This window comes from Eulemur rufifrons, chromosome 3, assembly GCF_041146395.1.
Source record: "Eulemur rufifrons isolate Redbay chromosome 3, OSU_ERuf_1, whole genome shotgun sequence".
Lineage (NCBI taxonomy): Eukaryota > Metazoa > Chordata > Mammalia > Primates > Lemuridae > Eulemur > Eulemur rufifrons.
In genome coordinates, this window is record NC_090985.1 from 39395946 (window position 1) to 39422302 (window position 26357).

Sequence of the window (26357 nt, forward strand, 5' to 3'; positions counted from 1 at the left end):
TTTCTCTATGAAGCCATCACTTTCTGGTTTCAAAGATCTCTCCCTTCTCAGGTGTTAATTATATGAATCACATATCCTGGCACTCAATCATTTGCCTCCTCCTATTTTCTTAATTCAGTAGCACCCAGTTTAAATTTCTTTCATGGCACTTATTTCTTTCATAAAATTTATTTTAAATATATATTTTTTTGCTCTACTTAAAGAACTAAGTCATATCCATCTGTGTACTATCTTTGATTAAAACCTAGTCCTTGACACATTAATAAAAAATTATTTGTTGAATATAAATTTTGCCCACCCTATAAGAATATAAACTTCTTGAAAGTAAGGAATGTGTCATGTTTCTTCTTTCTCTATTCCTAAATACCTCGTCCAGTGTCAGGCACAAAATAGACACTCAAAGATATTCAACAAATGCTGTATAAGTAAACCAGTTATAGTTTAGGTTTACTTACGTTAAATTCTCTCTTCAAGATGCTTTGATACCTGAATAACAAACATGCCCCTGATCAAATAGATGAATCAGAAGAGTACTTCAAATACCTCTTGCTTTTCAGGGTTGGCACATTGAGAAGAGAGTAAGCAAAACTAACTCTCTCTCTCTCTCTCTCTCACACACACACACACACACACACACACACACAGAGTCAATGCTATTTCAGCAGTTAAAAATTGATATTTGAGTATTCAAAATGAACAAACAAATATGAGCTGGTATGGCAGAGTGACAATCTGGCCACAACACTTTCTACCTCCTTCCATCAAAAGGCAGAGCCTATTCTTCCCTACCCTGAAAATCAGGGATGCCTTGTGATTGCTTTGACCAAAAGTCTGGCGAAAGTTACACTGTGCGATTTCCAGCCTCAGCCTCAAGAGCTCTTCAGCTTCTTTAGGCTCTTGCCTCCCCTCTGCCACCACGTGAACAAATCTGAACTAGTCTGCTGGCCAATGTGACCACATGGAGCGGGACCAGCTGACCCAGCTCAGGATGCCCTAGACCCAGAAGCCCCCTGCCAATCTGGCAGTGTGAGTCCCTCCGAACCAGTAGGAGACACCCAGCTAAAGCCAGTCCAAATAACCAATTTACAAAATCATGAGCCAAATAAATGGTTATTTTAACGTCTAAGTTTTAGGTTGGATTGTTCCACAAGAAAAACTGAAAAACTGTTTTCTCAGTTGGAAAAACTGGAAATCCATGACCATTTAATTTAAAACTGAACACTTACATGGTGTCACAATACTAATTTCTATTCCATAATAGTTTTGAAAACTACAACCATTGAAAAATCATTCCAATGTGTTTCATATTTTTAAATGAACTTAAAATTTCAAAATCTGAATTATGAATAAAGCATCATTTCTAAATAAAAAGCAATTGCTGGCTTTTGGACTAACTGATTTTGTAAAAACCTATTATCTAACAAATAAGTACACCTCATCTCTATCCCCTTTCGTGTCATGTGAATTTTAAAAAAAACTATATATGTTTCTTGCTTATGAAATTGGATAGGGAAAGTCAGGTGTGACCTTTACTCTTCACTGCTTTAAATACCAATTTCTGGAGAGGGAAAAAGAAGCCATGAAAGAAACTCTTAACCAATACTACCCAGTGGAGTAGTAACATAGAAAGTAAAAAAACAAAGGCTAATTCCACCTCCCCTGCCCCCATAATCTTCTTAGGTTCTGGAATTTAGTTTTTGAATTTTGAAATATGAAAATTATGAATAATTTTGTCTAGGACTCAGAAATTTGTGCAACCTTGGTAATAGGAAATTCAACTAAAATAAGAAAATGGTACTAAGAAGACAAACTCTTTCTCCCTTTACTGTTTTTGGCCCATAAGCCCCTTGGTCCTCCTCCCAACTACTGGAGCATTCCTTGCTGGGTCTTCTTCTTCTTCCTCTGCTTGGGATCTCTTGGCACTCTTCCCTTGCACAGATCATCCACCCCCAGAGCTTCAACTATCACCTGGGGTGCAGGTGAAAAGCCTTTATCCACCTCTCATTAGCCATGGTCTTACACCAACACTTTTTTTCATTTCATTTCTAACCATTTGTTGAAGATTTATAGTAATACCCATATCTAACACCTTAAATTCAATACATTTGAGATTAAAGTCACCTCCCCACCTAAAGAGCAGCTCTTCTATGAGACAGCCAACTACTTTTTAATGGTCATTGTCTCAGTTACCCAAACTAGAAACCTCACAGCCATCTTCAACTCCTTATGCTCCCATGTCTCCTACTATTTTAAATGAGTTGGCAAGTCCTACAGATTTCTACCTTCACAACACTTCTCGCATTCATTCTTTCCTTTCCAAGGCCATGGTAATTCAAGATATCATTAGCACTTGACTGGACCACTGTAACAAGATCTCTTCCCATGCCTACTCATTCTATATACCACAGCCAGACTTTACTTCTTAACGTTTCAATCTAATCAGATGGCTTAGCTAGTGAAAAACTTTAACACTCCCCATTACTTATTAATTAAACTGCCCAATTCAACACAACAAGTAACTCCATAAATCAGTCCCAACTAACCCTTGTAATCTTTTCTCCCATATACATACGGTCTGACCTAACTGGATTACTTGCTGTCCCTCATGTCCTGTGCCTTGTTTTCTATTTCTGTTCATAGAAATACAAAACAGTATTTCCGTATCCAGTAATGGTGAACCACAATACATATAAATATTTCAACTGCTTTAAAATTTAACATTATGTGGAAAAACATTTTCTAAACAGTTCACTTTGTAGACAAATAATTTTCACAAAGCTCTTTATTGTTTCATGTTTCTCATTGAATATCACAGAGAAATATCTTTGTACATAAAGCATTTATGTTTTGGACTATCATATTAGAATTGATTCCCAAAGGTACACTTACCAGAAATATGTATTTAAAAGTCTTGGGACACAATCTGTACCTTTAATATTCAGCTGATAATTATCTTAAATTATCATTTTATTATGAAAGTTTAAGCTTGATCCTCAGATATAGTTCATGTATGATATTAAGTACAGCGTTGGTATTTATAACCTATAATTCTAACGCTTTTCTCTCAATCCCCTTCTTCCCCTGCTCTGACCTCCACTCTCCAGCCCATGTGATTACCAGGCCAATAGTCATCACAGCAAAGACAAAGAAGAGCTCACTGCTCCTCAAAGGTTGGTATTTCGAAAACATAATAATACACTTTCTATTTTTTGAACTGGGGTCATGGGGGAACTTGCTATTTGGGGCAAATGAGTCAGTCAAGATGAGAAAGTCAATATATTTCAGTCAATGTGTCTGCTGGGATGCACCATCACCAAAAACAGTGAATATAGACTGCTGTACTGATACGGTTAAAAGACAGGATAATGCATGTCAAATGTTAGATTATAAATTGGATGTTTCGGTTTTGGGTCCCACTTAGCAAACTATGGAAACAAAATAATTAGCATATTTCAAAGCTACCATAAAATATGCCTCAAATTCATCTTCCTGCCAAACAATGTTATATACTAAATTTCCTAATCTTTGTTATTAGATATTCCTCTCCAGATAAAAACTTCTTTAAAGGTCTCACACTATAGATGTGCACTTACTCTACCTTGGGGAAGACTTCTTGAAGTCAGCAATCTCTGTGTTAAGGCAGAAGGATGGGCTTGCCTTAACCAAGGGAAGAGAAAGAAAGGGTAGACAGTCCATGAAGAGATCAGCAAGAGTGAAAGTCTAAAAGTAAAACAGAACGCACTACTTTCCAAGAATTTAAGTGTCTGCATCAAAGGGCTAGAAAGGAGTGGTGAGAAAGTGGAAGTAGATGCCAGAAGGGCCTCTGTTACAGAAGGGCTGAGGGGAGCTGCTGAAAGGCCACTTCCTACTTGACTCCTGCCAGTTTCACTGGACAAGCATGACCAGATGTATACAGTAGAATGATCAATTGCTCCAGGAGAAACTGGCAGGAATCAAGCCTGCAGCTGGAAGCACATGAGGCTGAGGGTAAGATCAGAAATAGAGCAACCATAGCAGTGGGAGCAGAAAGAAATGGAGAGGACCCAGCAGAGATTTCTAGGAATGGGATTAGACAGTATATTTTATTAGCTGGCTGATAATTCTTATCCATCTCTTTGTAATAGTAATTGTTTGCTTTTGGTGAATGTAAAATAAAACCACTGTGCTCCAAAAGAAGGAAAATATACCTAAATAAGCTACTACTATATTTTCTTGACTCTCTAATACTATCAAATATAAGAAGCATGGTCAACTTAATACTTTGTGTGGGGGAAAGAATCAATGCTACCACATAACAGGAAAGATGGATATTATAAAGGTTGACAACTGGAGGAAGAAATTAAAACTTCTTGCGTCTAGGCCAGGTCCGCTGGCTCACACCTGTAATCCCTGCACTTTGGGAGGCTGAGTCGGGAGGATCGCTTGAGGCCAGGAGTTTGAAGTTATAAAGAGCTATGATCGTGCCACTGTACTCCAGCCTGGGTGACAGAGTGAAGACCCTATCTCCGAAGAGGCAGAAAAAAGGTTCCCAACCTTTGCAATTGAAATGAAATCAAAGTATAATGTTCCCTAGAAAAGAGGAAGGACATATCTTCCATGAGAAAGGATCCAATGATTAAATTGGGCAAGAAAGGTTGCCAGAAAGTCTGGGAATATCTCCAGCCAATTGGCAGCCAAACTTTGTACTTAAGAATGTGGTTGTTGCCCACATCTGCCAAGGTAAGCTTGGTAAAAAGGGACGTGGGGCTTGCCCTATCTCTCATTCCTAGGACTGGCATGTGTCAAAGTATTTGCCATGGAATATTTGTCCCTTGGGTGGGGGTGGGGGGAAGTTTCTATAAACTAAGTTATAACTCCCTTTTGTAGCCCTTTATTCATTTCCCAAATATATATTAAGCACTGGTTCCATGGCAGGTACTGTTCTAGGCACTGGGTATATAGCAGATCAGGGCAGACAAGTGCCTGCTCTCACCAAACTGACATTCTATCCAAACATAAATTGCATAGAAAAGACTAAGAAATCCCAGAGGAAAGCAAACTGATTAATTTATCTGGGCATGAAACCTTTATTATTTTATTATTTTTAAATCACCTGGAAAACCCTATTCAAAACCCTTTGTCAACTCCCATGCCACTCTCTAATTTCTTTGTCAAACTCTGCACATCAAGTCTAGGATCCTGAGATCTCAAGGGACTCTTTTTTTCCTCTCCCTTCCAAGACATTAGTTATTTGCTATGTTCCTGGTGGCTAGCACAGTGCTCTGCATATAGTAGGTGCTTGGTCACTAAAAAGTTGATAATGGGGGTGGCTGTACACATTGAGGGGAAAATATGGGAAATCTCTGTACCTTCCACTTAATTTTGCTATGAACTTAAAACTGCTCTAAAAATAAAGTCTAGTAACAATAATTATTTTAAAATAAAGTCTACTAACTTTTTTTTTTTTTAAGGGCGGATGAAGCACAGGCTGTATGTGTTTCAAGGACCTATGGGTGGGCTATGGAGCCTATGTGGGTTATTTCTCAGCAAGGGCTTCCCTCCAGAAAGCCATTTCTGCCTCCCCCCTCTCTTTTCTAGATCTTAGTCATATAGGGTTTCTGGGTATAAGTCTGGCAAGTAGACTGACATGAGAAGAGAGCACTAAAAAAGATCACACACACACACAGACACACGAATTTAAAATAAGTCATCAGGTGATTTTTTAAAAAAGGCTAACTAAATAATCAAGCTCAAACAGCTGAGTCAATTTTTTCAAGTTAAATCTAATGTACATCTGTAAAAGAATCCCTAACATATTAAAGATCCATACTGCACATGGTAATAGCTGTAGCTTCACTATATTTGCTTATAATGAATATGTTTTCATCAAAGCATAGGGCAGTTTATTATGTGAATAGAGTCATTCTTGACACTTGGGCCTCTGCCTCCTTATCAAGAAAAGGTTGCCAAAACCAATATTGTACTGAAAAATGATTTGTGTTACCTTATTAACTTTTTTTGTTTACACCTTTGCCAATTATAGAACATTCCTCAACTACTTGATAGTGTAGCAATATTTTATCCTTCATTAAAATCTCTTAACACTTTAACAAAATGACTAAAACACCGAGTTTGTTTCCTTGCACTTAAGAATTCATGCCAATTGGTGATAACTTTAAAAATGTTTATTCTTATACATTTTAAATATATGTATAAATGAAAATTATTAAAGTAAATGCCTTTAACAAGCTAAAAAGATCAGGTAACTAATATTTGGGGAGTATATTACAGTTCATAAAACATTTTCCACATATAATATGTGATTTAATTCTTATACAACGCTGTGGGCTAGTTAACATTACTATTTTATTATTTGTCTTGTACAGAAAAGTAAAATTTCATTGATTTGATTAAAAAAACACAAACTATTACTTAGTTGAGCCATAATCTGAACTTACATTTTTTTATTTCAAATTCCAGTATCTTTCCATGGCTTGGACAGTCTCTATCCTTAACATTGTTATCAACATGTGTAGGTGATTAAATAAATGAGTTTAAGAAGTTATCCAGAAAAAAAGGATTTAATGACTAATATAAATTTTAACAAATCCAAGGCAAGTAACTCTGAAAGTATTTGAGCATAAATTACACAAATGTGATCATTATGAAGACTATCAATAATGTGTATGAACAGATACCTTTGTTTTAGAGTTATAAAGAAATATACCATATTTCCACCAAAATACTATAAAGTGAGAAGATACTAACTAGGTGCCATAGACCAGAATGTAAGCTCTGTGAGCACAGAGACTTGTCTGTTTTGTTCGCTGCTGTATTTCCAGAATACTCAGCACACACTTATTGAATGAATGAATGCTAAGGACAAAATGGAATATAAAAATGAAGCTCTCAGATATAGAAGAAACTTAGTTTATATTCAAACCCAGGACACCAATTACAATTTCATTCATTAGGTAATTATTGAGTAACTTATATGTGCTTATAACTATGCTAAGACATATACGTATGCATCCTTCCTTTTAGATGAAAAGCTGCATGAGCTCTGGAATTGGTGTCAGACTTGTATCCTTCAGAGCAGCGGTCCCCAACCTTTTTGGCACCAGGGACTGGTTTCATAGAAGACAATTTTTCCATGGACGGGGGTGGGGGTGTGGACGCAGGCTGGGGCTGTGGGCGCAGGCATGCAGCTCTGTAGCTGGGTCCCTAACAGGCCACGGACTGGTACCAGTCTGCAGCCTGGGGGTAGGGGACCACAGCTTTAGACTGTCTAGCTAAGCAATCTTTAGTAGATTAATTATTTTCAACCCTGATTGTATGACAGCATTACCTGGGGAACTTAAAAAAAATGCCTCCAGGCCTACCAGACACCAACTAAATCTGAATCCCTGGGGTGGGTATTGAGCTTTGATTTTTTTTTTTTTTTTTTTAAATGTTCACAGTTGATACTTATGCCTAGCGATTGGTGAGCACCTCTACTGTAGAACAGTTGTTCTCAAACTTTGGCCTGCAGGAGAATCACCTAGACAGCTTAAAATTCAGCCTTGTCCCCAGAGTTTCAGATTCATTAGGTATGGGGTAGAATCTGAAAATCTGCATTTTTAATAAATTCCCAGGTGATGCTGATGCTGCTGGTGTGGAAACCACTCTGAGAACCACTAGTGCAGACCATCTACAATATTTCTGGAATGAATTAAAGAATATGTGTAGAAGGCACACAAATAGAGAAACACCATTAATTAATTAATTATTAATTTAAATACAAAAAAGGTTAGAAAAATATAAATTAAAATCACAGTGAGTGATTTAATAATAAGTACTATGTACTTAATTAGAATGGCTAAAATTAAAAACCAAACCAAAAATAAACCATGTGCTAGTGAGGGTGCACAGCAACTAGAACTCTCATACACTGAACACGGAAAAACAGTTTGTCAGTTTCTTCCAAGTTCAACATCGTCTACTTACCATATAAGCCAGCAATCCCAGGCCTGGATATTTATTCAAGAGAAAGTAACTTATATGCACATAAAAACCTGTACATTAATGCTTCTAGCAGCTTTATTCACAATGCCCACAAGCTGGAAACAGCTGAAATGCCCTTCAACTGGTGAATGGATAAGCAAACCACGGCACATCCATGCAATGGAATACGAAGCGATAAAACGCAACAAACTGCTGATACTAGCAACACCATGGATGAATCTCAAATGCACTCTAGTAAGTGATAGAAGCCACTCAAAAGGCTATACACTGTATGATTCCATCTATACAATATTCTGGAAAAGTTAAAACTATGGAGGAAAAAAAACAACAGTGGTTGCCAGGGGCTGGGAATGGAGGAAGGTGTCAACTACAAAGTGGCTGCAAGAGAATTTTGGTGGATGACAGAACTGTGCAGCACACTTAGCTTGCAGAACACTTCATTTGTAAATAGGACTAATAACATCTACCTACCACATTAAGTTGCTGTGAGGATTAAATGAGATAATATGTGGGAGCATGTTTTGTAAAATAAAATATCCCTTATAAATGATAGGTATGTATACATGCAATTTGCAAACATTGCTCCTCTTCTTTCAACATATAAAAAGGAGCAACTTTTCTCTACAAGTATCATTAACATTTTCTGATATTTCATGGGCAAGGTGACTAGGCTCCAGCAAATAAACCAGTAACAACACACAGTTAATGAGGATAATGAGAGTTAAAAGAAAGCAACAAATGAGGAATTAGGCTGCTTCTCACTGTATGACTGACTCAGTGATAGGCAGAGATGAAAGGGCACACAGGGTAAGACTAGGGACAGGGACAAAACATCCATGTACCTTTCCTCTTCTAATTCTTTTAAGTCTTAGAAAAGGAAATGTGCTTTTTGTTTTGCTTTACACTTATTTCTTTTCTCTTTTTTTTCTTTTTGTTTTTTACTGATCCACTGTCATGGTATTATTTATTTTCCAAGAAAATATGCTTCCCAAGCATGTTTGTCACTCCCAGCTAGTAGCTCTGAGGAAATTGTGGGATTTTGTTTTTTTAATTATAAAACTATACAGACTCATTACAGGAAGTTAGTAAAGGATAAATACACATGTATTTTTTAAAATATGACAGTAGAGGAGGGCTGGGGTAGAAGATAATACTACTGCTACTCATCTATGAATGTGGGTTTTTTAAAGCACCTTTTTCATATGCTTATTAGCTGTTTGTATATCTTCCTTTGTGAAATGTCTGTTGATGCCTTCACTAATGTTAAATTGAAGTGTGTATCTTTTTACTATTAGTTGTAGTTCTTTATATAGTCTGGATACACCATATCCTTTGGCAGATACATGCTTTGTAATTATTTTGTTCTGGTTTGTAGCTTACCTATTAATGGTTTTTTTGTCTTTTGATGAGTGAAGGTTTTAATTTTGATGAAGTCTACTTTACACAAATACATATTTAAACTAGTTGCAATCATACGGAAGATTCAATTTTAGTGTCTAAATCAGTTCTTTTGACTCCCATGCTGTTATACCACATTAATGCTCCTAGATCTTAAATTGAAACCAAACGTAGAAGGCATTAGTATTATTATCTGAGTGTGTAAAATTATATCACTTCACTTGATTTCAAATATTGTTCACTAGCAATATATTTTCATATCAGTGGCTCTGAATTTCTATATGAACAAGCTATATAATTGCTGCCTTATACATATTAATTACAGCTGCTTCACAAAGCCAAATAATATTAACTTCAACACATTTTCTTGACTTTAAAATTTCAGAATGGTTAATGACTAAACCATGTCCACTTGCTATGCACACAGTAACACCACGCACTAAGCTGCCCAAATTCAATTTAAAGTCTTTTTTCAAAAAAGAAACATACATGTGTCTTTAAAAAATAAAGTAGAAATACCTAGAAATATTTAATAACTTGCCTGACACTCCCATTATATCTAACAAATACACAACTTAAAACAATGCAACTTCAGGAATTATAATGTGACAAGATAATTATTAAGTATAATGTACATTATTTCCAGGACACTTATGATTTAGTCTTCCTATTCTTAATTCAGGCTGCTTTCTCAGCATGGATGGCATCATACGCTCTCAAAATAAGTCACAATGAGAGAAACACCCATAGTTCACAGTTTGTGTTTAAACTTGCTGCTGACTCATTTGTCCCTTGATAACTGAACCTTTCTTTACTAACTTTAATTATAGTCATCTCTCATTCTAAAACTTCCCCCTTCCTCGTGAACATATTTGCTATCCTTGTGGCCTCCTGACTGTGAGACATTGGGTAAATATGTCACCTCCAAGATTCTTATTATATGGTGTTCAGTCTGCTAAAAACAGAACCTGCATTTTTCATGCACTCTTTTCCTTCATGTGGATGTTGTAAAGATTAAGCAAGATGATGTATGTGCAAGAGATTATTGTTGTTAATGCTTGAAATAAATTTCACGGAATTTGTTCTAAACTTGTGATGCCATAAATATCCTATTCCTCTCTGCCATAACATAGCAACTATTCACATCAGAAACATCATTCTTGGGCACTATATTTTGAATGTATTGCCAAAGCCATGGAATATAGAAAAGGACTGCTATCTAATGTCTGGTATCATTCCTACTCCCTGATTCTCTCTCAGCTAGATGAAGCAGATTTTCCCAGTGCTATCAGAGTACATCAAGGCAGTTCTATGATCTGGGAGATCTAAACAGCTGATTTATCACTCAAGAGTCCTAAGACAAGTCAATTTTTCAAGAAATGAACAAAATTCTTGAATTGAGAGAAAGAAAAACACATGTAATAGTTTTCAAGAGTTGGTGTGGTATGGAGGAAAGAACATGAACTTTGGTGTCACCCAAACCTAGGTCTGAATTTCATCACTTAAGATTTTAAGGAAATTATACTATCTCTCTTTGCCTATTTTCTAATCTATAAAATGGATCCAGCCATCTTGTAGAGTTGTAAGAAAGAAATAATAATGTAAGTAAAGTATGCAAGTACCATACCCCGTGCATAGGTAAGCACTCAAACAATGCCTATGGCTATTCATTAATTCAACAAGTACCCATTAAGTACCATATGTACTAGGGATTATACAAAGCCTGACTATGACTTTTATTGTAACTATTTTCCATCAGTAAGAATAGGGCAAAGCTCACATGAATGTAGAACAGATGACCGTCTTTATTGCTCAATATAAAGGACAGGTAGAAAAGTTAATTTCTCACCACAAAATAGCTCCCCTGATAGCTTAATGACCTGATTAAAACTCTACTACTACAGAATCAATCCTTTAATTTTACTTATTTATATTTTTTAGAGACAAACTCTCGTTCAATTACCCAGATTGGAGAGCAGTGGTCCAATCATAACTCACTGTAACCTCGAACTCCTGGGCTCAAGCAATCCTCCCACCTCAGCATTCCAAGTGGCTTGGACTACAAATGCACACCACTATGCCTGGCTAATTCTTTATTTTTTGTAGAGATGAGGTCTCACTATGTTGCCTGGGCTGGTCTTGAACTCCTAGCCTCAAGTGATCCTTCTGCCTGGGCCTCCCAAAGTGCTGGGATTGCAGGCAGGGGCCACTGCACCCAGCCCTATCTTTTAAGTTGAGTTAATCTTTTTTCCTTTTTTTCCCCTTAATTATTTATTTGGTATTCCAAATATGCTTTATAATATAAACATTCCTGGGTAGTAACAACTTTATGAAGCAGAAGAAAGAGGAGAGCTACACCTATCTCCGATGTTCTCTCTTTATTCCTGGCATCTCTGTTTTCTGGTTCCACTGGTTACTAGCTGTGTAACCTTGGGCAGGTCACTTTAATTCATCATTAAGATGGGAATGATCACTTAATTCATCATTAAGATGGGAATGATACCATTCAGTTGCACTGATGTAAGATTTATGGAAAGAGAAGCTATATAGGGTGGGAGATACAAAGAAAGCAGAAGGAAGGAAAGAGACACACAGAAAAGAGAGTCGGGAAGAACTGACTCAGAGGAGGAAGAGGGAGAGAGGCAAATACACAAAGAGTAACAAATTTGTAAAGGGCAGAAATTTCACTCAATGAGCATAAGCCCAGAGGCCAGGAATGCAATTCAGCCTGAAAAAATCAATCTCAGTTGTGAAATTTATTACTTTTAGCATTTCCCAACAATTAATGGTCATTAAGCAAGTGAATGGTGGTGGCTTCATCAACTTCATCAAGAAAAAAATGAAGACCAACTGAGAACTACAGAGATGATAAAACCATCTATGGAAGAGCAAGCAAACTTAAGTTTTTATAAATTTGCTTAAATGTTCTAAGCAGTCATGTTTAAAGTGAACCATACTCTATGACATTAAAAACTGCATATTACTATATCTGCTATATATTTTTATCAACACACTGTAGAGGGTTACATACACAAAATTATGTATATTGACTATTTAAACAATTTAAAGGATTTTCAAAGATGATATAAGTTTTTAACTTTTTCTGATTACTTTAGATTCAAATTCCTATACATGCTAATTCTCTCTCTACTTATCCTCTTCTTTACTGATGATATATTATTAAAGAGAAAAGGACTTTAATCATCAGACTGCCTTAACTAGATTCTGACTCTCTTTTTCTAGGCAGTTTCTCTCCTTAATTGAATAATTCTGCTCTATAAATATTAACTGAGTTCTTAATACATGAGGAACAAAAAGAACATAGGAATGAATAAGAAATTGGTCCTGTCTGACAGGGTCTTGGGCTTTGGTTCACCGCAGGTCAGCAATACACACCATTTGGATACACAGTAATATGTTATGACAAAGTAAGAGATTTGGAGGTTGAAGAGTATGAGGATAAAGTCAGGTTGGTCAACATTTTGTGCAGTCTAAATGCACTCAACATATTTCTAGGCAAAGCCAAACATTTTTCCTCTTGGCATTATCTTTGTTTCTTCTTCATCTCTCTCCTTCCAAGTTTCAAAACTCACACATACCTCCCCCATTGCTGGTCTTCTCTGTATTCTGGCGATGGTAACTACTAGACATCTGTACTATCCTCTCCTTTTCCGCTGTAATTTTTCAGCACACTCTTTCCTGCTGGGCCTGAACCTAGTTTCAGAATCCTTCTGAACATACTGCTCCAGAGAGACTCTATCAATTGACTGGCAATAAAATGGGCAGCATTCAGGGGAAAATCTACAGTTTAAAAAACACTGTTCTTATTTCTGAGTATAGTTTAAGGGGTCAGTAAATTTTTTCTGTACAGAGGCAGACAGTAAATACAATAAGCTTTGTATGCCAAATGGTCTGTGATGCACCTACTCAACTCTGCCGGGACAGGGTGGAAGTACCCACAGACAGTACATAAATGAGTGTGGCTGTGTTTCAATCAAAGTATTTATGGACACTGAAATTGGATTTTCATGTAATTTTCACATGTCACAAAATATTATTCCTCTTTTGATTTCTTTCCCTAACAATTAAAAAATATAAAACCCATTCTTGGCCTGATGGCCATAGAAAATCAGGAGGCAGGCTGGATTTGGCCTACGGGCTGGAGCTCATCAACCCCTGGCCTAGATCTGGGGTTCTCAAAGTGAGAACTTCTGGTGGTCTGCAAGATCCTTTCAGCAAGCACAATTATCGATGCGTGAGACCAGATTTTCTTTATGTACTTCAATCAAATAGACCAAATGCAGAAGCGAATATAAGGATCTAGCTGCCTTCTACTAAGCCACAAATTGAAGAAATTTGCAAAAGTGTAAAACAATGCCACTCTTCTCAATAATTTTTCTTTGTGTTTGGAAAATACATAGTGATATTTCATATCAAATGCTGTTTATATGAATATGTAATAGGTTTATTTTTCAACAGATTAATATTTTATATTGCTCAGTTTTGATTTCTATTATAATATGATAAATGCCAATAGATATAGTTCAAGTAAATAAAAGCTCTTTGGGGGCTCTTAGTAAAAATTTTAAGGATATAATGGGAGCATGAGACTAAAAGTTTGAAAAGGAGCTGCTGAGCTATAACTGGGTCAACCTATTACCTCAGCAGAGTAAGAACCACCTGACAGACCACCTTATTGCAATCTCCATCTTGACCTCTCACCACCCAAGAGCTGCCTGGCAATTCTCTGATTAGATCCTAATTTGAAAAAATTTAATACCAAGCATTTATGTTCTTGCACAATAAAGTCAGTGAAAGTGTGGTGGTTATTTTCATGAAAAAAAAAAAAAACCCTTCAGATACATGCAGACCATAAGAACATTTCAGCCTTTACTTTGCCAAAATAGGTAACTAGAAGCAAGTATCTCTCCCTGGCTTCTATTTTTATTTTCCAATCTTTAAAAACAAAAAAATTATTATTGCAATTCCTTACCTCCAGAACATATCTCAAAAGAGATTCATTAGCTCATTTATAAATCATAGTGTACCTCTGACCTGGCTCCACAAATATTGTGGGAGCCCAGACCTAATTAGGACCTTCACTGCAGGATTAAATCTAAAGAAATAAAATCCACTAGACATGGTGCAAGCTTAATTTACAGTGCTAAGAACACTGCACTAAAAATTACATTTTGCAAGTAAGGTATACACATTTACAGAGCATTTTAAAAGAGTATTAATAATTGCTTGCTCAGGCATTTGAGATTTAACAACTTTTCAAAAGGTTATTTTAGAGGAAATGAAAGGGAAAAAAGGGAAAGTTATTTTAATTCCAGTGTTACAATATGCAGGGAAACCTTATGTAAAGAAGCATTTCTTTCAATATAAATTTACTTTGTCATAAGGTTAAACTGTCTACCCTAATGATGTGTACTATTGGCCTGGGGAAACTCTTCTTTCTTTTCTTTTTTTTAGAATTAAAGAAACAATAAACATTAGTCCAACATTTATCATTCTGTTGAATTATATGTTCTCATTAGAAAGTGTTTCCCTGTAAGTATATGATTCTAAAAGTCTTTATCATTTCTCTTATGAAATAATGACTTTGTAAACAATAACTAAAAATGAGGAAATTTATATTTTTGGGTGTTTATCCTTCAATCTGTATTGTAAAATACCTTTAAAATCAGAAATTATGATTGAATGCTAAGTCTCCCATAATTTGTGAGTACTGGCTCCAACTAGTAAAATATATTTGGCTATTTTGACCAACACCAAAACTGAAATTCACTAGCATCTAAATTATTATCCATTTGGGGGATTATTGCCTACTTAGGGGAACAGTGCATGTTATAACAGAAAGATGTTAGTAGTTGTGATGTTCAATGAAGAAAAATAGACTTAAAATATGAAAAAAATGCTTACCATTGAAATCTACAGTAAAAGCAAAAGTCTCATCATGATTGCAAAACATTTCAAATTGTGAAACATTTGTAAAGTAGACAAAAGTGAAACAGCTTCCTCAGTCATTTTTTGAGATCTCAGCATCAATTTAAAGAAAATGCTTATATTTGAAAACTACTTCAAAATATGAATTCCTACACTAAGTACATACAAGCACATGAAGCAAATTTATGTCTCATATATAACATTTCTGCTCCATGTGTATGTGAATGAAGATGATAGGAGATTAAAATTAGAAAAAGTTATTTGCTTCACTACTGAATTCTTTAAGGAATACAAGAGCCTCAATATTAAAAAACACAAAGACTATAGAACTAAATAGATGCTAATGTGAAAAAAAATAAATTTACATAAAATTGTTATTGTGGAACACATGGAAAAACAGGCACACATACTTTATTGTGTGGAAAAGATAACCTTATATCTGGCAAACAATGTATTCAAAAAATTTTTTATAAAATAAATTATTTTCCCCGTTCTCATTTTTAAACCAAAATTATGTTCATTAAAAAATCTGAATGTAATAGTTTATTAAGAAGGCAACAAATTTAAAAATCACATGGAATTTATGCTACCACAAAGATAAACTGAATCAAGAAGGTTTTGGTCCACATTTGAGAAGAAAAAGTAGTCCTCTGAGAAAACACAGCTAATACTACTCCAAAGCAGCAAAACTAGAATCAAAGTATGAATTTTAAAGCCTGGCACAGCAGTTTAAAATTTAAAGAATACCATCGTTATTTTAATAAAATAGTTTTCAGTTTTATTTTGTTTTCCCAATTCCCCTCCCCAGCAGTGGAACAATATATGTAACTTTTTCTAGCTGCTGGGGAATTTTCTTAGCACTTTGTGGAAACTGTTGGCTTTCAGAAATGGACAGGCTGATTTGAACCAAAAGTTAGGCAAATACAGAATTGCAACAACAATAAAAAGCAACTTAGAAAGAGGATCAAGCCAAGCAGACAAGCAAACTTTATAAAATCAGTTTTCTGGGATTATTCATCAAGTCAGTTCTCTAATCTCAAAAAGCCAAACCAAAGCAAAGCGTGTTGACTTACATTGCTTCTTCAGGTCTTTCAGGTCTTGTTTAAACCGTACAAATTTTTCATTATTTTGAAAGTCTGCATCAGAATTCTTGTTCTGTAAAGCCAAAAATTTCTTCTCCACTAATAATTTTAAATCTGGTATTTTTTCTGGACGTTCTTCTTTTACCTAGGAAGACAACAAAATTACCTTACTTAAATGCTAATAAGTTTTGAACCATTGTTTTTATCTCGTACAATTCAAAGAAAAAGATAACGAGGTAGAAAACAGAATTCTCTGAACAGACAACCAGAGAGGCTGGGACTTGTTCCAAAACAGATTACTGGTAAACATTGAAGGGAATCACTCATCCCATCTATTCATCCTACTTTTTAGCTTTCTTAAGGTATTGGCCCTTCAATGATCTTACTAACTGTCTCCCATGAGTACCAGGGAAAATCACAAATGTAGCAATTTCACCAGAACCTAAGCATCACCACTTTTTCCTTTACCCAGGTCTGCTAGGTCACCTTTCCCACTTGCCACCATGGTTATACCATCCCTTCATTCTCAATGCTCCTATTTTTCTGGCCCTCTGCTCCAGTAGGTGAGAGTGACTTTTACTTAAAAATGAAGTTGAAGCTCTAACCTTGACCTCCCATAATTTCCTGCCACAACAAGGAATTAGTATTCCCTTGTTCTGTTCAAAGCTAAGCTCTCAATTTATGTTCTCCCCCCATATTATAAAATTACTTCCCAGTATTATAAAATGTTCAAACATGCAAAACAGTTGAAGGAATTGTACTGTGAATGCCCATTCATCTACTTCCCATATGCCACAATATTAACATTTTGCTGTTTGTGCTATTACATATCTATCCATCTACCCCCCTCTACCAGTCCTCAACCTTGTTCTTCAGTTTATCCTTAATCGCATTCTCTTCATCTCCATTCAAACAAACTTTCCCTCTCTAGTCTCTTTGCCTCAAAACCTTTACATTGGCTCCTTCACTTCCAAATTTTAAAACAAACAACCTCTTATAATCCCTGCTCCCTCCCCTCAGTTATTTTCTGTTAATATTCCACCTCCTTGGGAAAAAGGAGCCACTGTTTCCACTTCCTCAACCTCTAGCTTTGGCTACTACAATCAAGCTGCTGCCCCGCTACTCCACTGCCACCGCTCTGTGTCAGGCCTTCATAATTGGTCCCTTTCACCACTGGCCCTTTCCTGATGCTCCTGCTGCCAAGTAAAACTCACCAAACTCTCCACTGTGCCCGGAAATATCTTTGACAGACTTCTTCCACAGCCCCCGTAACATACAATTGCTCTTATTTTTATATGCCTTTCTCCTAATAAAATGTAAATGCTTTGAAAGATCTCTGATTTATCACTGTTCTGCCAGTGCCCGGCACACAATAGGTAATACTTGATATATGTGTTCCAAGTAAATTAATCTCATTAGCTCCAAATATACTTACTTACCCACTAAAAGCCACAATTTATCAGCTGTTATTAGTAATAGTAGAATATACAGTACAATTTCTGGGCTGGAAGACAATTTAGAGATCACTTAATCTTGAGCTCCTTCTTCCCCAGTTTCACAAATAAATAAAATGATATAAAAAGAAGTAAAATGACTTATCTTCTACCATCCAATTAATTAGAGGCAATGCTAAGACTATAAGTTAGACACAGAAAATTACTGGTTTTGGTTCTAGTCAGTGGGATATATTTCTGATCTCTCTGAATCTGAGTATCAATGCAAATGAGGTCAAAAGAATATCTGCAACTTATCTGCTTTGATTAAATTTTGTCATGGAGAAAAAGTATATAATCATCTTTTGCTTAATTGCTATGCATTTTGATTAGCTAAATTGAAAATGAGAAATAAACATGAAACTAAAATGTCTAAAATTTGTATTTATAGTACAGTGTAGGAACTGACTTTTCTCCTTGTATTGATGACACTCAACCAGTGCTGGATTCACCATTAAAGAGAATCATGAAAAACACGGAGAGGCTTTAATGACAAGTGTCATATGTAATTAAAAATTTGAAATAAGTTACATAAGCCTTCAGAACCACTAAAGCTCAATTTGGAAAAGAGAAGGGAGAAAAGCAACTTAATAATTCCTTATGTCTCAAGAATAAGAGCTATTACACATGGTGACTAGCTATAATCTAACCTTTACACGACAGAACGAGATCAAACAGGTTCAAAATCATAGCATGAAGAGTTCAGAGTAGACCTAGAAAATAAATTGCCAGTTCTTAGAAATGGATTACAGGCTTTCTTTCTGGATTTATAAAATAAAATGAACTCGTATCTACCTAAGACGTTAACAATAACATTACAGAAGGCATTCATATGAGCCTTCTACAGATCTTTGATCAGTCTGAAATTATTATTTAATCTGAGATGATCAGAAAACAACCAATCTGAGCAGATGATAAGCAAAATTCAAATGTTCTTTTCCAGTAAAGTCTCTAATGCAGTCAACATATTTAATTTTCCTAGTTCACTGCTCAAGAGTTGAATTGAAGATTGGGTAGGGAGAAAGGGAGAAGGATGGAAAGGATAGGCATTTTGAAGTTTGATAACATGAGAACCTGAAATACAATTAGAAAAAAACAGAATAAACCAAATTTAGTGATTCAATGTATTTTTTCCCACAGTCAGAACCTCCAGAAAATTGTTGTAAAGCACAAAATCCACTGCTGCAAGTATCTTCTCCGAAAGTGTGATGCCGCAGTTGGCATGGTTATTCACTGCAAAGAGAACTTACTGTATTCTAGCTATCAAAATGAGAGCATAAAAAATATTCAACTATCTCTTTAAATCAATAAAGTAAATAAGCAAGATTTTTAATGGTTTCCTGCTTTGTTTATATTTTTAAGAGAAATGGATAAAAGGGAAGGTAGAAAAATTCTTCAAGTAGCTGATCACGCATGTTATCTAGTATGAAAAAGATAAAGATGGCCTTCTTTTCCTACGACAAATTTCTAACACCTCAAAGCAATTTAAGATGAGAGGAGAGGATTTATTAGATTATTAGGTCCATCCCTTTCCCAAGAATAAAGTCCCTAGATACAGGACGTAAAATCTCAGTAAATTAAAAGACACTAGGTATATTACTTTACTAGGGCTACCATAACAAAGCACCACAGATTTGCTGGCTTAGGCAACAGAAATTTATTTCCTTACAGTTCTAGAAACAAGAAGTCCAAGACCAAGGCATCAGCAGGGTTGGTTCCTTCTGAGGCCCTTCTCCTTGGCTTATACATGGCAGTCCTTCCCTGTGTCATCACATGGTCTTCCCTTTGCGAGGGTCTGTGTCTAAATTTCCTCTCATAAGGACACCAGTCATATTGGATTAAGGCCCACTTAATGAACTCATTAACTACCTCTTTAAAGACCCTATCTCCAAATACAGTCCCATTCTGAGGTACTGGTGAGTAGGGGTTCAACATACAAATTTTCGAGAAATACAATTCAGCTAATACACTGGGTTAATGAAAATCAGAATTTTCAAAACAGTGATAGGTTATTAATCTTTACACCATTATAATTTTAAAAAATGAGAGCAGGTACTGAGAAGTAAACAGCAGGCACAATGCTTACATAATGAAAATGTAATACTGCCCTTGGGAGAGAAAAGATCAGGTTTTCTGCACTACCCACTTGCCCTTTCAGTGTTCACTGAGTGCCCTCTCTGTCCTAAGCACTGTAGCTAAAAGGAGAGAAGACCAGAAAGGCCGGCTGGGGGCAGACGGCGAATGGCTCTGGGAGGCAGGCTATGGAACTGAGACCTGCCCTGACAGACAGGAGAGGAAAAGACACTGTAAGATTGTAAGGAGTAAAGTACTAATACCATGAGAATTTTTTAAAAAACATGATTACTATGGTTAAAGCCTGGGGGATGCACGGCAGACAGGGAGGGAGACGGCAGCTTCTGCCATCTGTTAACTGATGGCAGAGGGGCTGGCAACTTGGTCAGGCTGGGGTGCTATTTTTGAAGTAGAATCGCTGAATCTCATTGTGAGAGGAAGACAAGGGATTGATGATGCCTCTGAGGTATTTAATGTGGACAACTAGTTAAATGCCATTTTCTTGAGGAAAGCAGTGGGCATCACTGAATCTATATGATATCTATCTAGGTGGAGCTATCTAGTAAGCAGCTGAAAAGAATTTTAAAATGAGGGCATGGGAAGGAAAAAGGAGAGAGATGCAAAGGAAATCTACGGAAGTAAAGAAGAAAACCAGGAGTGGGGCATGCTACAGAAGAAAGGAAAGGCAAAATTTCCACAAAAGAAGTGCCTGTCCTATGGAAAAAGGATGCAAGAGAGTTCAAGTAAGAAAAGAGTTAAAGAGGGACCACTGGATTTAATTATGAGGCACTTCACACACTGTATTGGAACTACCCATCTGTGACGCTTCTCTCAGGCAAGGCTTATTTCCCTGGTGCCTGGCAGGCTGCCTGCTGCACAGTCGGTGCTCAGATGACGTGGATGAACAAGTGAAATACAGGAAGGCCAAAGTATACTGTGTTGAGATGTGAAAAGGGATTAGGAGAGCTCTGTGTGAACAGATGAATGAAGTTTGGTCGCAAAGGAAGAACGCGAGATGAGAAGCAGATCATGGGAAAGAGAGAACTAAAGACACTGGTTTATTTGCGTGGAGGACAACAATAGCTTGAAGTGAAGCTGATGTGAGGGAGGAGAAAAAACATGGCCCTCGGGATGAGACAAATCTGGTCTGGGTTGTGGATCACTAGCCAGTCCTTCCGGGCCTTGGATTTCTCTCATCTCTTAGGAATCAGAAACATCCAGTGCTGTGAAGATGTGACTAAATCACGCTTGTGTTTAACTTTGGCACATGGTAGATTATCAAAAAATTTTATTCTTTTCTTTCCAACTTCAGCATAGAGACTTTAATATGTTTATGGACTGAGAAAAAGAAGCCTATGAGGAAACATAAATAAATAAATATAAATAAAAAACACTAAAAGCAAACAAGTAACAGATTTCATTTGAGAAGGCCATTTAAGTACTAGGGCAAAAACCAGAGAAGACCGTGACCAGCTGGGAAAGCACGACAACAGTCCTCACTAGGTGTTGTGAATGCCCACAGGGATAGAGAAGCAAGGATATGAGGAAACCTACAATAAGTGCAGGACAATAGGAAGTGGTAAGGACTGGGTTGAAGTAGATGGCACAAGTATCAGGTAAGAGGAAAGCTGCTACTCAGCTTCAGATGACCCCTGCCAGGTGAGAAAGTAAGCCCAGGTTTTTAAAGGAAAGTTAGAAATCTAGATTTTTATGACACATTTTCTGGCTTTTTAAAACAACGCGTGGTGTTGCTGTGAGGTTAATAAATGAAATGACAGAACAACGCATTCGCCTTTCTGACACAGAGAACATTCAACAACCAGCAGCTGTCAGGATTGTTGTTACTATTATTGTTGTTATTATCATTATATCTATCTCCAGAGTGGCTAGATATGTCTGCAGCTCAGCAAGACTGACATGAAAACACCCACGAGAAGGAATCAGCGTATGGATTTTAATGGAAACCATGGAAATGAATGGGATCACCAAGGAGACTGAATAAATATTAATAGAAACGGAAAAAGGGACCAAGACAGAACACTGGAGAATACCACGTATAAGGGGCAGCTAGAAGAACTGAAAAAGAAAAAGTACAAGAGTTAAGAAGACAATCAGGGCTTGGCATGGTGGCTCACGCCTATAATCCTAGCACTCTGAGAGGCCGAGGTGGGAGGACTGCTTGAGGTCAGGAGTTCAAGACCAGCCTGAGCAAGAGCGAGACCCCGTCTCTACTAAAAATAGAAAGAAATTAGCTGGACAGGCCGGGCGCGGTGGCTCACGCCTGTAATCCTAGCACTCTGGGAGGCCGAGGTGGGCGGATCGTTTGAGCTCAGGAGTTCGAGACCAGCTTGAGCAAGAGCGAGACCCCATCTCTACTAAAAATAGAAAGAAATTATATGGACAGCTAAAAATATATATAGAAAAAATTAGCCGGGCCTGGTGGCGCATGCCTGTAGTCCCAGCTACTTGGGAGGCTGAGACAGGAGGATCGCTTGAGCTCAGGAGTTTGAGGTTGCTGTGAGCTAGGCTGACGCCACGGCACTCACTCTAGCCTGGGCAACAGAGTGAGACTCTGTCTCAAAAAAAAAAAAAAAAAAAAAAAAAAAAGAAATTAGCTGGACAACTAAAAATACATAGAGAAAAAATTAGCCGGGCATGGTGGCGCATACCTGTAGTCCCAGCTACTTGGGAGGCTGAGGCAGGAGAATCGCTTAAGTCCAGGAGTTTGAGGTTGCTGTGAGCTAGGCTGACGCCACAGCACTCTAGCCTGGGCAACAGAGCGAGACTCTTGTCTCCACAAAAAAAAAAAAAAAAAAAGAGGACAATCAGAAGAAAGTATCCAAAAAGCCTAGGAAGGAATTTCACGATCTGTCAAACACTGCAGAGAGGTCAAGCTAAATGAGGATTGAAAAGTGTCCATTAGACATGGTTTACTCACTGGTGACCCTAGCAAGTACAGAGATATGCACTGAGAGTGACTCCAAATATCCAGATACTTGTTCATGAATTGTTTCAAAAAGATGAAGAGTGACAGGAAGAAACACACAAACCCCCAGAAGCTCCATAGACTCTTCATAAATTGTTCAGTTTTAGCTCAAAATCACTTGTGAATATTTAGCCACATTTAATTAGAACCCAACACCCGAGTGACTACAGTATTTCTCTTATGTCAGCAAGGAGAAGCCAATCAATGAGCTGACTATTAACAATCACTCTAGGCCTCCAGTGGCTCTGACCCTCTAAGCAGAGGTCTTATTGTTTTAGGAAAAAAGATAACGGTAGAAACAAAAGGCAGAACTCAGCCCTCACCCATGCTGAAGCTACATATTACTTTCACCATGCTTTAACATAAATATTAAACATATTTACATAATGATAATATACATACCTCATTTCTTTCAAACAATACTGTATGCACATGTAATTACTGAAAGTGTGTCATTTTATGGCCACGGGGTAAAGTCAAGGTCTCCTCCTCCTCCAATTATCACTATTGCCTTATAGCCATCATTTACACTGGGAGGGAAGATCACAGGAGCTAAGGATATTAATGAACTGAGTCATTCACACACTTTTTGAATCGTGTGAGAATCTAGTATAAAATTAGTCATTTCTGTAACTGAACCAAGACTCAGATAGATTTACTCTCTCCAAAACAGCCATTGTTAGATGTTTGGCTCCCCAAACAGTATTATATATACCAATGATTACATTTGGAAATGACACAGCCTTTAGTTTATTACTGGCACATACGAGTGATAAGCAATTTGCTTTGTGTTCTGCTTAGTACACTAAGTATTCCAACTTCTAATTCATAGTCAGCTTGACCTAAGGTTACAGGACCTGCTTTCATACTAGAAATACAAAGGGAATTGCCACAACTGGTCCTAGAACATTCATTCAACAAATATTTACTGAGTCCCAATTGGGTGCCAAGCATTATGTGAAGCACCTAGACATTTAGGGAAGTTGGCCCACACTTATGACACACTACCAAACCAACTGGTCATATACAGGGTAAATTTATATACCCTGTCTTCACCTGCCAACACTGTCTCCACCTTTATATAGCAAAAAAGCTTGGTAAAGTTTTTATTATAAGGAATATCCAAACTGAGAATCACTACGCTTTTACTGGGCATAACCTGATTACATGTACACATGGAGACACACTCTATTTTCTACAGAGTTTGCTATATTGCCTTTGTCCTCTTTACAAAAAAAAAAAAAAAAAATCACACACACTAATGATGACCAGCGTGAATTATACTCCTTCATCTTATGCCAGTTTCTGTTGTCAATTGCATAACCTACACTGAACTTGGTTGGACCAAATTATCTGTAGTTGAGCGCGTTTCCTAGTACCATTATTTAGCATGGGTTTGACTTTTGACAAAACACTTAAGAGAGTATACTTCCTTCTTGGGCATTATGACACATCCAGTGGGCTTCATGGTTTGCCAAGTCGTTGTTGTAATACACCAGTACTGAGCAGCAGCCAAGCAGGCATGGCAATACCTTTCCTTCTTCAAGTCTTTCAGAAAAATTTTGAAAATGAATAAGCTTAAACATATGTGAGTGTTATGGTCTAGTCCTAATGGGCCAGTCCTATTAGAATAGACAGTTGTCCAACAGATGGCAGCTGACTGAGGCAACCTGCCATCTATGTGCATCTGTTACTGAACATTTATGCTGTTGAAAATTACTCCAATAAATTTCTCATGGCACCATGCCTGCTATAAGGTTATGACCAACCAGAATCACTTATTAACACAGAATATAGCATTAGGATTTCATATTAGGGGAGAAGAAAACAAACTGACTTTACTTCTCTGGATTTTTTCTTTTTGTTTCACTTTGTTTTGGCAGAATTCATAGAAACACACATTATTTATTCATCCATTCAATAAATATTTACTAAATATCTACCATACATAGGAACTGTGCTAAGCATTGGAGGGTCAACAGTAAACAAGAATAAGTTGGTCCCTCTTGTTCTAGGGGGGTTTTGGATCTAGTAGGGGAACAAGTATTAACCAAACAGTCAAACAAATAGACTATCACAAACTATGAAAAGTGCTGTGAAGGAAACGATATCGGATGCTGAGAGAACATATGACAACATAAATATTGAGGACACCATTTCACAGGCACTCTTTTGAACAGACCTCAATCTAAACACAGGTCATACTAACGGCAAGGTGAGATGAGGATTATTATTGTTGTTATTAACAATCACTTTGCGCTTGCACAGCACCTTCTGTCTGAGTGGTTTCAAAACCTTATATACACAAAAGTATCATTATCCCAATTTCACAGATCTGAGGAACGGCAGCTCACGGTAGTTAAGCGTCTTGCCCAAGGTTATAGTGAGTCAGTAACAGCCAGTTTCAACTCATTCAAACACCCTTTCAACTTAAATATTTTGCTTTGCAAGTGCCTCCAAGTAACAACTCCAAATGAACTTGTATACCCCATTGTAATTTTATGAAAGCATACATGATTACAGACACATATCCTAGTCTTTGAGTGGTCCATTTGTCAGTTCTTATATAAAAAGACACTTATTCTGAATTTGAAATTGCCCTTCCTGTTCCTGTGCCTCTGTCCTCCACTAAATGATTAAATGCCTTTTTCATCACCATGGTATCTCATTCCAGAGTCCACAGTAAAAGAGTACAATAGGTTGATGCTAACAAGATCTCCTGTTCTTACCATGTACCCCATCGTCCAGAAGATGATCTTTCAGAGTGCTGGAATGGTCTACGGAAGATTCATTTCCAGTGCTACCTCATGAGGTTGGGTAAGGTGGGGTCCCACAGGATGCTCAGAACCAGTGAATAATATGGCACTGTTTCTTTCATGGCCCAGGAACCAAGGGACACATGCAGAATTGGTGACATATCTTCTCCTCCCCCTCAACACACCTAATGACCAACTTGCAATTTTATCCCCATCACTGTAACTCTGGTTCTGCTGGTTTAACAGTCTCAGCACTCAAGCAAAGAATGATTTCACCAAGGGACTCAACAAAGCCTCCACTGACATGGAAGCTTAAACTGCAACCTAACAATTCTGAGCTCCTCATGATACTGAACAGACAGACCAGAAAGGAGGTTGCAGAATTGGTTGGGGTAATGAATCTTGAGTATCAAGGGTCAAGGGGATCGTTGCTACAGAGTGAGAAAAGAGAGGTATGTGTCTGGAACTTAGAACACCTCCCGGTTTTGCCACATCCAGCAGTAAAACACAATGGAACACAGAAACAACTCCATACAGGTAGGACCACCAAGGACTCAGATTCCCCAGAAATGAAAACCTAGGTGTTGCAGTCCAACAAAAACCTACTATCAGCTGAGAGTTGGCTGAGAGTAAAAAC

The 26357-nt window shown here is 37.1% G+C and overlaps 1 protein-coding gene across 2 annotated transcripts in view; it reads right to left on the minus strand.

The window, feature by feature from the left end:
• NSMCE2 (NSE2 (MMS21) homolog, SMC5-SMC6 complex SUMO ligase) overlaps positions 1-26357 on the minus strand; it is a 208997-nt gene that overhangs the window by 124506 nt on the left and 58134 nt on the right. For both annotated transcript variants that reach the window (XM_069466000.1, XM_069465999.1), the window contains one exon: positions 16404-16557. In XM_069466000.1, the coding sequence (XP_069322101.1) occupies positions 16404-16557 (154 nt within the window). The remainder of the gene's footprint in view (positions 1-16403; positions 16558-26357) is intronic.